This window comes from Electrona antarctica (genome assembly GCF_951216825.1).
Source record: "Electrona antarctica genome assembly, chromosome: 7".
Classification (NCBI taxonomy): Eukaryota; Metazoa; Chordata; class Actinopteri; order Myctophiformes; family Myctophidae; genus Electrona; species Electrona antarctica.
The window spans coordinates 31,348,208-31,361,794 of record NC_136812.1 but is presented as its reverse complement, the minus strand read 5'-3'; the positions used below and the strand labels follow the sequence as shown (position 1 = coordinate 31,361,794).

Below are 13,587 nucleotides of genomic sequence, written 5' to 3'. Positions count from 1 at the left end.
TGCAGAGGAATTGAAAGCCCAAAGGAGCGTATGGTACAAAGTTTAATGTATGCAGGTGGGTGTAGGGGGGACATTCATGGGGGTCATTTTTGTAGCATATTAACCCTGTTGGCCGCTCATTAGCTAGTTGGTAGCCAGTGTGCAGGGGTCAGGGTAACAACAGATTGTAGTTTGCAGGGGCCAGGATAATGGCTGTTTAAGGGTGCAGTTAAATGGAACCATGCAGCGGGGCTGATTAGCTGCTACAGGGTCCAATTAACTTGCTCTGCGAGGGGGTTAGAGTTCAGAGGGTCAGGGGTACACCCGTACACAACATGACCCATGGCACATTTGTGGCTCCAATGCAAATTCCAGTTTTGAGTCCCACGTTTTGATCAAACTTTTGTTCAAAAATAAAATAAAAAATGTTAAATCAATTTGAAAAATCGATCAGTTCGAAAAATCGATGCCCGAGCACGCCCACGCACGCACGCGCACGCACGCACACATGCACGCACGCACGCACGCACACACGCACACATGCACACATGCACACACACACACACACACAAACACGTACTGAGGCATGGCTCCTGATCTGGACTTGGAACTGTCCCCTTCTGAGTCTGACGATGAGGCTCCTGCATTTGGGAAACAGAGAAATGTAGAAATGTAGGTTTCCATTGTGGCATTCACCACAACCTTCACCACTATACAGCACATGACACATTACAGAGCTGTGCTAATACTGATGATGGTATGTGGAAGTAATGTGGTCATTATTATTCTAAGCTGCATAATCAGCTATGGCATGCTATAACCAGGAGTAAAAGTAACCAATTACAAGTACTTGTATTACTAGTAGTACAAGTATTAGTAATTTAGTAGCTTTTTCATGTAGCCTACAGTACTTTTACTGTACGCATTCCATGAGACACATTATGTTATCACTAACGGGACTTCAGATCTATGGGCAGACACCGGATTATACAGTAGGCTAGTTGGTTATATAGTACCTACATAATGTAAACATACTAGCTGCCAAGTGGGAAACATTAAAACATACATTATAGGCTAAATGAACTAAGGGAACATAACACCCTGAACAAGATAACTAACAACATCACCAACAGCGTGTTGAGCTGTGTCTCTCTCTGTCCTGCAGTCACAGTGTGCCGCTGGCAGCTGGCTCTGACCTTCGATGTACACCTCGGCTGAGGTGTTGTCGGCTCCCAGGCTGTTGGACGCCACGCACGTGTAGCGCCCCGTGTCGTCCTCGAAAGCCTCTGTGATCACCAATGTGTGCAGGTCACCATCGCGGCAGATCTGGATGTCCGGGGAGTTGTGCAGCTCGCGACCCTCGCAGAACCACCTGCACATTGGGGTGACAGTCACACCGACCGCCGTCAGTCACTTGGACATGGACATACCCCTCTTTTTCTTTTTTCTTCTAAAAATTGCTAAATACCAGGCACAAAAATGTAGTATTGATACAATCGATTATTTACATAGCAAAACGATTCGATACCGATTATTTGCATTGCAAAACGATACGATACATAGTCAATGTTGCCGTTTTCATTTCGATATACTTCGATTCTTGAAATTTCAATAGATTTTTCGATGCAGTTACTATATCGTTACACCCCTATTAGCTACCTATAAGCATCAACGTGCGTGTGCGTGCGTGTGTGCGTCGGTGTGAGGATAGAGACCGAACCGGAGCGACAGCCCCCCCCCCCCCCTCCCGCTACTCATTTCGATGGAAGTTGCTCAGTGGCGTTTTGCAGCACCTGGAAGAACGGTCTACTTCCAAATTTTTTCGATTTGGACACAATGCAGAAGTGCAAACGAGTGCTCAATGTTAAAGCCCAGATGCACAGGGTTTCCTCGTCATAAATCCACGGGTCCGCCTGCAGTCCCCACTCTTCAACGTTGTGAGAGGGTGAAATGAACAGGAAGTGAAAACTGCTCGTGCTCACAACTGTGACAGTTTGAAAGAGAATTAATTCATCTTCATATTGGTTTTTTGTTTTTATTCTGCAGGTGAGTTATGCTAAGCATTAACGTGAGCATGCATCCGTGCATGTGTGCGAGTGAAGTGTGAGAGCGTGGGAGGGTGAAATGAACAAAGACCTGCTTGAAGTGCTGTGTGCAGACTGTAGGTCCTTGACAGTGTTATGTTTCTTGTGTACCCAGTTCTTAGGTTTTAGTTATTGTTTTACCTTTCTGTTGTGTTCCTGTGATTTTGAAGTATTGTGTTTTCCTTGTGTCTTAGTTCCAGTTTGAGTTTTCTCTACTCTTGTGTACTCTTATTTTGTAGTTTTGTTCCTAGTGTTTCCTGTCTGCCTTGTTTGCTGTCACCTGCCTTGTCTCACCTCCCTGTATTAGTGTAACCCTAGTCACCTGTGTTGTGTTTGCCTGTTAGCCTATCCTAGTGTTGATTGTCAGTTGTGTTCACCTGTGTCCTGTTTTCCACTGCCTTTATATAAACCCCTGTTCTGTCAGTTCCTTGTCCGATTATTATTGTAAGTCTCGGTGTGTTCTGTTCCTGAATCTTTGTTAAATAAATCTGTTGCATTTGAGATCTTCTGCCTCTGCCTTGCTGTCTGCACTTGGGTCCTACCCTCCTGCCCCGCACACGTGACAGCTGCAGATGGAGGATGGAGATGACTGGAGACGGCTCAAGGTAGGAACCTTAGCTTGTTTTTTGCTGCTGCGTGTGTTGTGTCATTTTGGGACCCAATGACTGTGTGGCAATGAAACATGTAGGCCTTTTTTTCTCTCTCTCTCTCTAATACCCATGGAATGGTGCATGAACCCCCACCACTATTGTGTCAGGTGGGTCTATGATGGACCCACCTGGTCACCAGGTTGCCCTTAGTCAGTATGATGGTCTCTGGGTCAAAATCGGTTGAAAAGACACCTGTAGCTCTGTACACACGGTAACACACCTAAATCTAACACACCCATATTATTGTCGCATACTAGCCTGTCAAATCTGCTCTACTTTAACATATGAATTGGAAAACAAACTACAAAATCTGGTCTAGGTTTTCAATCCCATTTAAGCGCTATTACTTCATCATACAATGGTGAAAATAGATCGTTTGAATTTCTGTTAGTTTCAAAGTCCAAGATAGGAATGCCAGTTTGAAAGTGGTTAATTACAGTGCAAACCAGACAACCTATATGTGTCAATAGTTGAGCCGCAGCACCTTCTGGTGTCAAATGTTCATATACATAAATGACATAGCTTCACTCTGAACTTCAATGACCTACTTGAGTACCACCTTGACATACCAGGCAGTGAAGGGGGCAAAACCAATCATTTTGTCTTGAAGTGAAGAAAGGTGGTGAATATTGGTAAGAAATAAAATCATATCTCTGGCCCTGAAATGTTCACTTATTATAATTAATTATAGTTTTTGTTCTGTTGTTTTGTTGTGTTAAATAGCTCTATATTCTCAGACTTATAGTAATCATTGCCATAGAGTAGTGTGTCTCCCCATCTTCAGTGAACACTAAACAGAATATAAATGTTCAGGTTGGGATATTAATTTGATCAGGAGAGAGAACTCATACAGGACACAGGATAAACGTGAAATCGAAAGTGATGAAACACAAAAATGACGATGAAACTAGAACATCATAAAATGTAAACTGATAAATAGCTTCTCTTACCTGATTCAAATCCAACGCCTGTATTCTCTCTTATCCTCTCTTTATACCCTTGGTTTCCTGTCTCTCTACTCTACTCTCTACCGATCTGAAATACTTACATTATACAGTAAATAACAAGCTGAAGATTTCATGCAAAGCGCTGGATTTATCAGCTTGCTCTGAGTTAATGCGCTGCCACTACTCAAACCTTATATTGTAGATACTATCAGAGTATAAATCTGAAAAGGAAAGACACCTTAAATCATACAGATGGAACTAATTAGTAAAATCATCCGGTGTAATGTTTGCTTTGGAACGATAAACTGCACACACGCTGGCCTCCGTGCCATATCTGCGAGCATCATTGTTGTACACTAGCCTATAAATGTCAACAGTTCTACCCATTGCCAAAAGCTCTGTGGTGGAAGAAGTCTGTATTCAAAATGATACTTGAGTAAAAGTACAAAAGAATTGGCATCACATTTGAAATCGCTGTAGTATTCTTCACTAAGATGTTGAGGAGTAGAAGTTAATTGTTCTATTTTTCAATATTCCAGTAGAGTAAAAGTACCTCAAATGTCTACTTAAGTAGCCTATTACTTAGGTACTGTAGATGTACTTAGTTACTTTCCACCCCTGCATAAGCATGCGTTTGGGGCAGTGATTTACAGTAGGCTGTGTTAACTGATTGATAGTTCTCTTCAATAAAACCCTGTTTGACAGACAGCACCCATTATTCTTCCTGACAAATACTTGAACTTAAACAGGCCTTTGCAAAGAATGTGATGGAGGCCTGCCAATCCAACTCAATGAGAATAACCCCCCCCCCCCAAACACACACACACACTACACACAAAGGGCATGCCCGAGTGTGTGTGTTTCCGTACCTGCTCAGCCTCAGTGGGCCCGAGGCATTGACATGACCTGGTGTCACGGAAAAGCAGACACGCCCTTGAACATAGGCCTCCCACCGCACCCCTCCCCTTCACCCCCTCCTTCTTCTCTGTCAGAGGCCTGTGTTTGCAGGCAGGAGAAGTCAGGGCCAGTGGGCCTTGCCTGTCGGCCGGTACCACCTACAGTACTGTTTGTCTGTCTGTGGGCTGATTTATACTTTGATACTTTGATGCTCTTGAGCTTGTACTTTGCCACAGTTTGTCGCAGTTTGGCTATTTTCAGCGTGCGACACCGCCGTACGACAGATTGTAAATTAAAGGTATAGTGTAAGTGATATTTTTTGGTTAAAACTATTATATTTTGTTAAAGCGCTGTTATATTGTGATGGTAGTCAGCAATGAGTGAGAACTCATTCCTTTTCTTTTTTTTTAGATATTTTTTTGGCTTTTTCTGCCTTTATTGATAGAATGAAAGTAATCTGACAGGAAATGGAGAGAGAGATGGGGGGAAGAAGCGTGACAGGGAGTCCAACCCGCAGCACGCCGTCATGCTGGCTCAGCAGCCTACGTGCGGCAAAGGCCGCCGGGATCGGGAGTCGAACAATCTGCACCGATTTGACAGTGTACCTGTATACTGGGGTGAAGGGTCCCAGAGATGAAAAGTATCGTATCAAATGGGAGTCCATGTCCGTGAGTGCATATCAAACAGGGCCCATACAGGGGGTTCTTTGGAATTAAAATGGTTGAGAATCACTAGTCACAAACAGTCTGCTGCTGGGGTGGTGTTTGTCCCTCATAATTGAGTTCTGCAGGGATGGGAGGGAGCTCCGGGAAAGAGTCTGTCTGTCTGTCTATTTTATCTCAACTTTACAGAGTCCTGATCAAACCAGACCCTGTTCCTAACATCAGGCTACCACTTCTCACGCACGCACACACGCACGCACGCACGCAGACACACACACGTGCACACGCACATGCACACGCACGCGCACACTCACACACACACACACACACACACACACACACACACACACACAGACACACAGACACACAGACACACACACACAGACGCACACTTTACCTTTTCACCCTTTGCATTGGCAGAAGGGGAGGCGCAGGAATTCGCCAACATGTCGGCAGCACAGCTGTTCCGCTATAGACGTCCGACCTATAAGGACATTCCAGATATCATGGAGCGCTATGTAAAAAGAAATTCCCCTCATTCCTCTACGTGGCCGTTACACCCCATTTCACCCGCTCCGGTGTGAAACGGCGGGATAATTTGCGGGCACCAGAAGCCATTCATCAAGCCTGGAATACCCAGACATACCCTTCATTCTGCGGGATTTACACCTGGTGTGTGTGTGTGTGTGTGTGTGTGTGTGTGTGTGTGTGTGTGTGTGTGTGTGTGTGTGTGTGTGTGTGTGTGTGTGTGTGTGTGTGTGTGTGTGTGTGGTGGTGGGGGGGGGCGTGGGAGATAAGGCAAGGAGATGCAGACAGAGAAAGTGAATGAATGGACCTTGTGCAAGAAGCGTAGAGAGTACATTATCGCCGGGGAAATGAGAAAGTGAGTGAGTCAGTCGAGCTCAGACAGGACGCATTTATAATAGGCCCCGTCATTAACCAGCTGGTTCATGTAGAGAAATGCATCAGTAGCAGTGACAGGTGGAGAGACTCAGAGATCAGAGGAGATTTAGTCACTCTCTCTCGCTCTCTCTCTCTCTGGCCTCCAAAGCACTGTCGTCGCCACCTCTGTGACCTCCCAGTACAATAGAGCCAGGCGGGCCCATTCCTGCGGCTTATCGCCTGACCCAGTGAAACAACGGAAACTTGGCCGGCTCTCGCTGTGCAGTCAGACGCCGGTGTGTTAAATGATAGGAAACAAATCAGGCCTAAGGGGACAAATGGGGGGGGGGGGGGGGCTTTTTCGTGACACGAGCGCGGAGGGGGCTTATCCACCGCGTGGCATGTCAGCCCTAGAGGCAGCTGGGGGGACAGAGAGTCATCAGACACACTCTGAGCGTGCCTGCGGCTATCTGTTCAGCACACAGATAACACACACACGCACGCACACACTTGCGCGCACGCACGCACACACACACACACATTGGGACAGAACTGGCCATCCTCTCCTCTATTATGCCTGTCCATAATAACCGTCGGAAACCAAACATCTGCCGCTCATCCAAAGGGGAATCCCTGCCTTCCTCTGGCCAAGGGAGATATCCTGGCTGGGCTTCAGGCAACACTACTCTGCTACTCTGCTACAGTACATACAGCGCCAGGCCATGTCGTTGGAGAACTGATATAGCGTGAAAGCTTTATTTTAATATACTTTGGTGGAAATAGGTCTATAAGCTGTGAGCGACACGGGCACCGACGGGACCCGAGTATGAATCACCCTCTGGTTGTTTGAGCAAAGCAATAATAATGTCTGTGTGTGGTTTGCAAATCCATTTCTCAGATTACAGGCAGACAGCCAGGAGAAAGGGAAACAAGCTGGTGGGCTTATTGCCGTGTCTGCTAGGAATCAGAAATCAAGCGTCTCATCATGGCTTTGCTTTGAGTCACTCCCCGTATCAATCACTGCAGCCTACGGGTACCATTACCATATGCTGCCAGTTTGAAGCATGATGCCACACAGCAGACCACAATACACAAACCTCTCTCTCCCTCCCTCCCTCCCCGCTGGAGTCAAATAATTTAGATATATGTTCCGGGGAGCATTTTAAATATAACACCAACAGGCTTAGTGTAAAACATGACATCATTATACCAATATGTGCACAGCCTGGCTGCGGTTGCTCTGATGCATATACTGCTATGTGAGTCAGGGAGCCCTGATTGAGGCAAGTGCACCGTGGGTCTGTCTGTCTGTCTACACAGATTTTTGATCGTGACTTGTGTGCGTGCGTGCGTGCGTGCGTGCGTGCGTGTGTGTGTGTGTGTGTGTGGAGGGGGGAGTAGGGGTATGTCCAGTAACTCAGTGGTTCTCAAACCTTCTAATTTCATGGACCCGTAAGGGTCCATTTGGTTATATGTGTACACATTTCAGAGTAAAATATAAATTAGCTGAGGTACCCCTGGAACCCCCTCAAGGACCCCTGGGGGTCCCCCAACCACTGCAGTAACCTGAGGTACCCCTGGAACCCCCTTAAGGACCCCTGGGGGTCCCCCAACCACTGAGGTACCCCTGGAACCCCCTTAAGGACCCCTGGGGGTCCCCCAACCACTGAGGTACCCCTGGAACCCCCTTAAGGACCCCTGGGGGTCCCCCAACCACTGCAGTAACCTGAGGTACCCCTGGAACCCCCTTAAGGACCCCTGGGGGTCCCCCAACCACTGAGGTACCCCTGGAACCCCCTTAAGGACCCCTGGGGGTCCCCCAACCACTGAGGTACCCCTGGAACCCCCTTAAGGACCCCTGGGGGTCCCCCAACCACTGCAGTAACCTGAGGTACCCCTGGAACCCCCTTAAGGACCCCTGGGGGTCCCCCAACCACTGAGGTACCCCTGGAACCCCCTTAAGGACCCCTGGGGGTCCCCCAACCACTGAGGTACCCCTGGAACCCCCTTAAGGACCCCTGGGGGTCCCCCAACCACTGCAGTAACCGGCTTGGAGGCCCCATAAACAGAGGAAATCAACTACATCTCCGGCACAGCTCCACATGGGTCCTAAAACACACAGCAACAATGCCCCCTTATATAATTCAACATTTCAGCACGGATCTCTGCGAGCTGCAGGACTGTTTGAGTTTATTTATTTATTTTACAGCAGGGTTTTTCCGAGCAAAGTTTCCATTCTGGTTATGGCAACACACAGGTCCAACCAACCGGCAGCCCTTTTACCCGAGTCCAAAACTGAAGCCCTCTCTAAAGGCTCAGCATGGAATTTAAAGCCCATGGAAATGTAAATTTGTTTGGGCACAGTTTGATGAAAGCCAGAGCCGGAGGACGAGGGACTGCAGTTCCACTGACAACGAGGGGAGGAGAAGCATGAACTATAACCCCCCCCCCCCCCCCCCCCCCCCCACACGCACAACAATAAAACCCCATATTAATCAACCTTAATGATCGTCCATTATGCATAATTACCGAGTCAACTCATTTAAAAACAGACATAAGTCTGGTAAATGTTTATTTAATCCCCTCTCTATTTCAGCGGAATGTGCTGAACATGATGAGGGGCTCTAAACAACCATTAACAGCATCTAAACAGCGCACATTTTTCTGCTTGAGCAGAACAGCAAGGGCGCGCACGGGGGGTGGGTTTAGGGACCAGAGAGGGCTGAGTCACTTGTGGTCTAGCAGAGAGACATGGGGAGAGAATGGCCCTCGGTGAAAAAACAGGGGGGCATTTTCTTTCCTCCACTTAACAACTGGATGCATTCTGCAGCCACCCTTTTCCTCTCACACGCTGCATACCGCAGCACAATGCTGGTACAAAATCACATTAGCGCGCATGGACACAATAGGTGAAGGTGTAACCAGGAGCAACTCCGGTGTTTGGTTATACCTGAACATTGCCTACCTGATGCTTAATTTATCCTCTGTCGTACGATAGTGTATGTTGCGCTGTGAGCCTGTAGATCTGCTATTGCTATTGTACAAAACCATCATATGACAAATAAACCCACCTTTATTCTGGTGACTAAACCTCTCCTACTAGCATGACACCCACCTGCAGTCCCTCCAACTCCAACCTCTCCTACTAGCATGACCCCCACCTGCAGTCCCTCCAACTCCCACCTCTCCTACTAGCATGACACCCACCTGCAGTCCCTCCAAGTCCCACCTCTCCTACTAGCATGACACCCACCTGCAGTCCCTCCTACTCCCACCTCTCCTACTAGCATGACACCCACCTGCAGTCCCTCCAAGTCCCACCTCTCCTACTAGCATGACACCCACCTGCAGTCCCTCCTACTCCCACCTCTCCTACTAGCATGACACCCACCTGCAGTCCCTCCAACTCCCACCTCTCCTACTAGCATGACACCCACCTGCAGTCCCTCCAACTCCCACCTCTCCTACTAGCATGACACCCACCTGCAGTCCCTCCAAGTCCCACCTCTCCTACTAGCATGACACCCACCTGCAGTCCCTCCTACTCCCACCTCTCCTACTAGCATGACACCCACCTGCAGTCCCTCCAAGTCCCACCTCTCCTACTAGCATGACACCCACCTGCAGTCCCTCCTACTCCCACCTCTCCTATAGCATGACACCCACCTGCAGTCCCTCCAACTCCCACCTCTCCTACTAGCATGACACCCACCTGCAGTCCCTCCAACTCCCACCTCTCCTACTAGCATGACACCCACATGCAGTCCCTCCAACTCCCACCTCTCCTACTAGCATGACACCCACCTGCAGTCCATCCAACTCCCACCTCTCCTATAGCATGACACCCACCTGCAGTCCCTCCTACTCCCACCTCTCCTATAGCATGACACCCACCTGCAGTCCCTCCTACTCCCACCTCTCCTACTAGCATGACACCCACCTGCAGTCCCTCCAACTCCCACCTCTCCTCCTAGCATGACACCCACCTGCAGTCCCTCCAACTCCCAACTGGTCCGTTGCCATCCTTGGTAATAAACATGGCATGGTACTTAATGGGAATGTGATGATATCAAATGGATTTGGGTTTGGATGTTGGGAAAATGTTACCTTGATGATCCACTGAACATCCCAAATGCCCCACACAACTCTACTGTAACTCACAGTTCAATGTAAACCAAGAGTAACTGGGACAGTTACAGTTAGAGGGGGGAGGTTAATAATAATTCAAAACCAAATAGAAAACCCGCTGCACCACATAGAAACAGAAGAAGCAAGACGAGTTCTGTGCAGGCGAGACCAAAGCAGTGCATTCTGCCCTGGCCTCTGGCATGCGTGCCGAGGGCCACAGTCTCCTCGTATGACCCTGTTGTTATTTGCTGCTGTTGATGGAAAGTTTTTATGAAACGAGGCTCGGTTTTCACCACAAACCCCAAAAAAAGAGTGGAGGCCAGCAGCAGACAAGAAGAGGAAGACGCAGGGTTTAATCATGAACACGACCTTGACGATACAAGAAGCGTGACAGCAGCAGAGGATAGCCGAAGCCGCTAGTGGGAGCATCATTTAGGAGATGTGTGGAATGCATGCCGGAGGCCCGCTTGCCGTGAGACATGCGTGTGTCTCCCACATGTCCACTAGTGGAAAAGTACAAACATTCTTGACTATCAATACTGTAGTGTAAAAAAAATACTCTGTTACAAGTAAAAGTCCGGAATTCAAAATGTACTTGAGTAAAAGTACAAAAGTATTGAAATCAAAATGTACTTAACACATTGACTGCTACGATTGGGGGGGCCTTAACTGGAAGTATTAGCTCACGAATAAGCAACCCTATCACGGGAGGACCACGGACCACCGGAGGCATGATTTTGTGCATTGCGACACATCAGAATCAGAATGTATTGTCACATCACAGTTATACTGGTAAAAAAGTTGGTGAAATTCATGTTTGTGCATACTGTAGTTCCCATCATATCATTGTTTTTCAAGAAAAACAAAGAAAGGGAAGGAGAGAGGGCGAGGGTGGAAAGGAGATCAATGCAGGAAAAGAAAGTATAAAGTTTGACCGCTTTTTCCACAAAAGTACAGGTAAAGGGTTTTCTTCGGTGTGGTTGTTAGATATTTACAAGCTTTTGCTACAAACGCTACAATCGAAGGGTCTCTTAACTTATTTAGCTTTTGCTATACAAACTGTCCAGCCAAAGGGTCTCTTAGCTTTTTCCACAAAAAAACATATTTACACATTGTGAACTTGTAGATCTACTATTTTCAAATGGCAGAAATGTTTATAGGGTTGAAGTGGGTGTTTTGTTATAAGAATTCAAATCTACAAAGTAACTAATAACTAAAGTTTTCAAATAATTGTAGTGGAGTACAATATTTTCCTCTGAAGTGTAGTGGAGTAGAAGTAAAAGTACTGCAAACTGGAAATATTAAAGTAAACAATACCTCAATTGTATTTAAGTACAGTAGCCTAGTAAATGTATGAGTTACTTTTCATCTGGCCGTGCAGCCAGCCATGCGTGTTCTCTCTGGGGCTACAGAGTGGACCGCAGAAGTCAACCAAAGTGCAACTGGACCAAAATGAGCGGCATCTCTTTTATTCCTAATTATAAACTACAATGGAGCTTCAAGTCAAATTGTCCAGACTCTTTGGCCAGCCATGTTGGTTTTTATTATCCACCGCAGTCAAGTCTCTCAATTCATGCAAATGCAAAATAGACAGGGGTTCCGTTACAGTTCTGAGGGCTGGAAGCGTGCACGCTGTAATATATATTACATAATATATATGTTTCTGGTACATGTAAGCCTTTTTTTTTTATATATATGTTTTTTTGTGGCTTTCGCCTTTATTTTATATTTTTTGTGGAGGGACAGACAGTAGGCTGACAGGAAATGGGGAGAGAGATGGGGGGATGACATGCAGTAAAGGCCGTCGGGATCGGGAGTCGAACCCGCGGCACACTGCTAGACTGGATTACCAGCCAAGGTGCCTGGACCGCTGAGCCACGGCCCAGGCCCATGTAAGCCTTTTTAAAAACATGTTTCTGATGGTAAAAACGAATCGTAACACCCAGTCCCAGTCACATTACAGGCTTAGCTTGACCAATAATGTGTAGTATTGTGATTGTGAAGTTCAGACAGCTCTTGGTGCAAGATGACAAATGCAACCATTCATCTCACTACAGAAGAAGAAGAAGCCATTTGATGGTTGAGTGGCCACTCATATCAGTGCTCAGGATCACAGGTCAAAGTTCACAGCAATATTGCAGATAGTTAATTGATGGTTAGGAACCAAATGGACCCTTACATATTTGTAACTGAGAGTGTATGAATAGAACCAAAAGGACCCATAAAGGTACACTGTTGGAGTTATGGGGTTCCGTGGCCCTAATCTCTCATGACAGAAGAGTGTGTGTGTGTGTGTGTGTGTGTGTGTGTGTGTGTGTGTGTGTGTGTGTGTGTGTGTGTGTGTGTGTGTGTGTGTGTGTGTGTGTGTGTGTGTGTGTGTGTGTGTGCACAGATATAAGGAGAATCCACAGAGATAGTGACAGACACATGTACAGCAGCTGAGCTATAAAAGCAGAACTCACGGATGATTGCACGCACGTCGCACGCACACACACACACACACACACACACACACACGCACACACTGTTTGTGTGACACACACATGCACACAATACTTCACAATACTTTATACTTCACAAACAAGTACAAGCAAGTTTTCTCTTTGTTGTCAATAATGTGACATCTACAGCAAGACTAAGAACATAAATTTGTCAACATTTGCTCCACTAATAATTAAACCATCATACAGTAGGCTTACTACAGTAGGCAGTTCACGCTCACTTTCAGAATCTCACTGATTGAAATAACTGTCCTTCTGTCTCCTGTAAGTGACGTGCGCGCACACACACACACACACACACACACACACACACACACACACACACACACACACACACACACACACACACACACACACACACACACACACACACACACACACACACACACACACACACACACACAGAGAGAGAGAGAGAGGTTCTTCTCACGGACCCGTATAATCCCCAACCGGACTCGACAAATGAAATCTCAACCACATGACCAACTATGCAGACCAAATATCTCCTTTTACAAAAGAATCGAGGTTGGCTCTATGTGGCTCCTATGTGACCATCTATTTCTCTCACACACAGAACAACAAAATAGCTTAAAAGCCCCATTAAAAAAAATGCTGATCTACAAGTTCACATCGCAACAAAATGCAATTTGTTTCTCTAGTCATATATATATATTTATTTTTTTTGCAATTTTGAACATTTTTGAAAATGTCCAAAATCCAAAATAGGGACTCCAGATTGAAACAGCGGTTGTTCTCAAAGTGGGGCCCAGGGACCCTCAGCGGTCCACGAGGGGACCCTTACAGGTCTGTATTCTCCGAGAGCCTGCAAATTGAACCAAATGGACCCATAAGGGTCC

General features: G+C 46.7%; 1 protein-coding gene across 6 annotated transcripts in view; it reads right to left on the bottom strand.

Annotated features, from left to right (window-relative positions):
* palld (palladin, cytoskeletal associated protein) overlaps positions 1-13,587 on the bottom strand; it is a 101,550-nt gene that overhangs the window by 60,252 nt on the left and 27,711 nt on the right. For all 6 annotated transcript variants that reach the window (XM_079505240.1, XM_079505242.1, XM_079505245.1 and 3 more), the window contains exons 3-4: positions 1,176-1,351; positions 560-620 (exon numbers count right to left, since the gene is read on the bottom strand). In XM_079505240.1, coding sequence (XP_079361366.1) covers positions 560-620; positions 1,176-1,351 — 237 coding nt within the window. The remainder of the gene's footprint in view (positions 1-559; positions 621-1,175; positions 1,352-13,587) is intronic.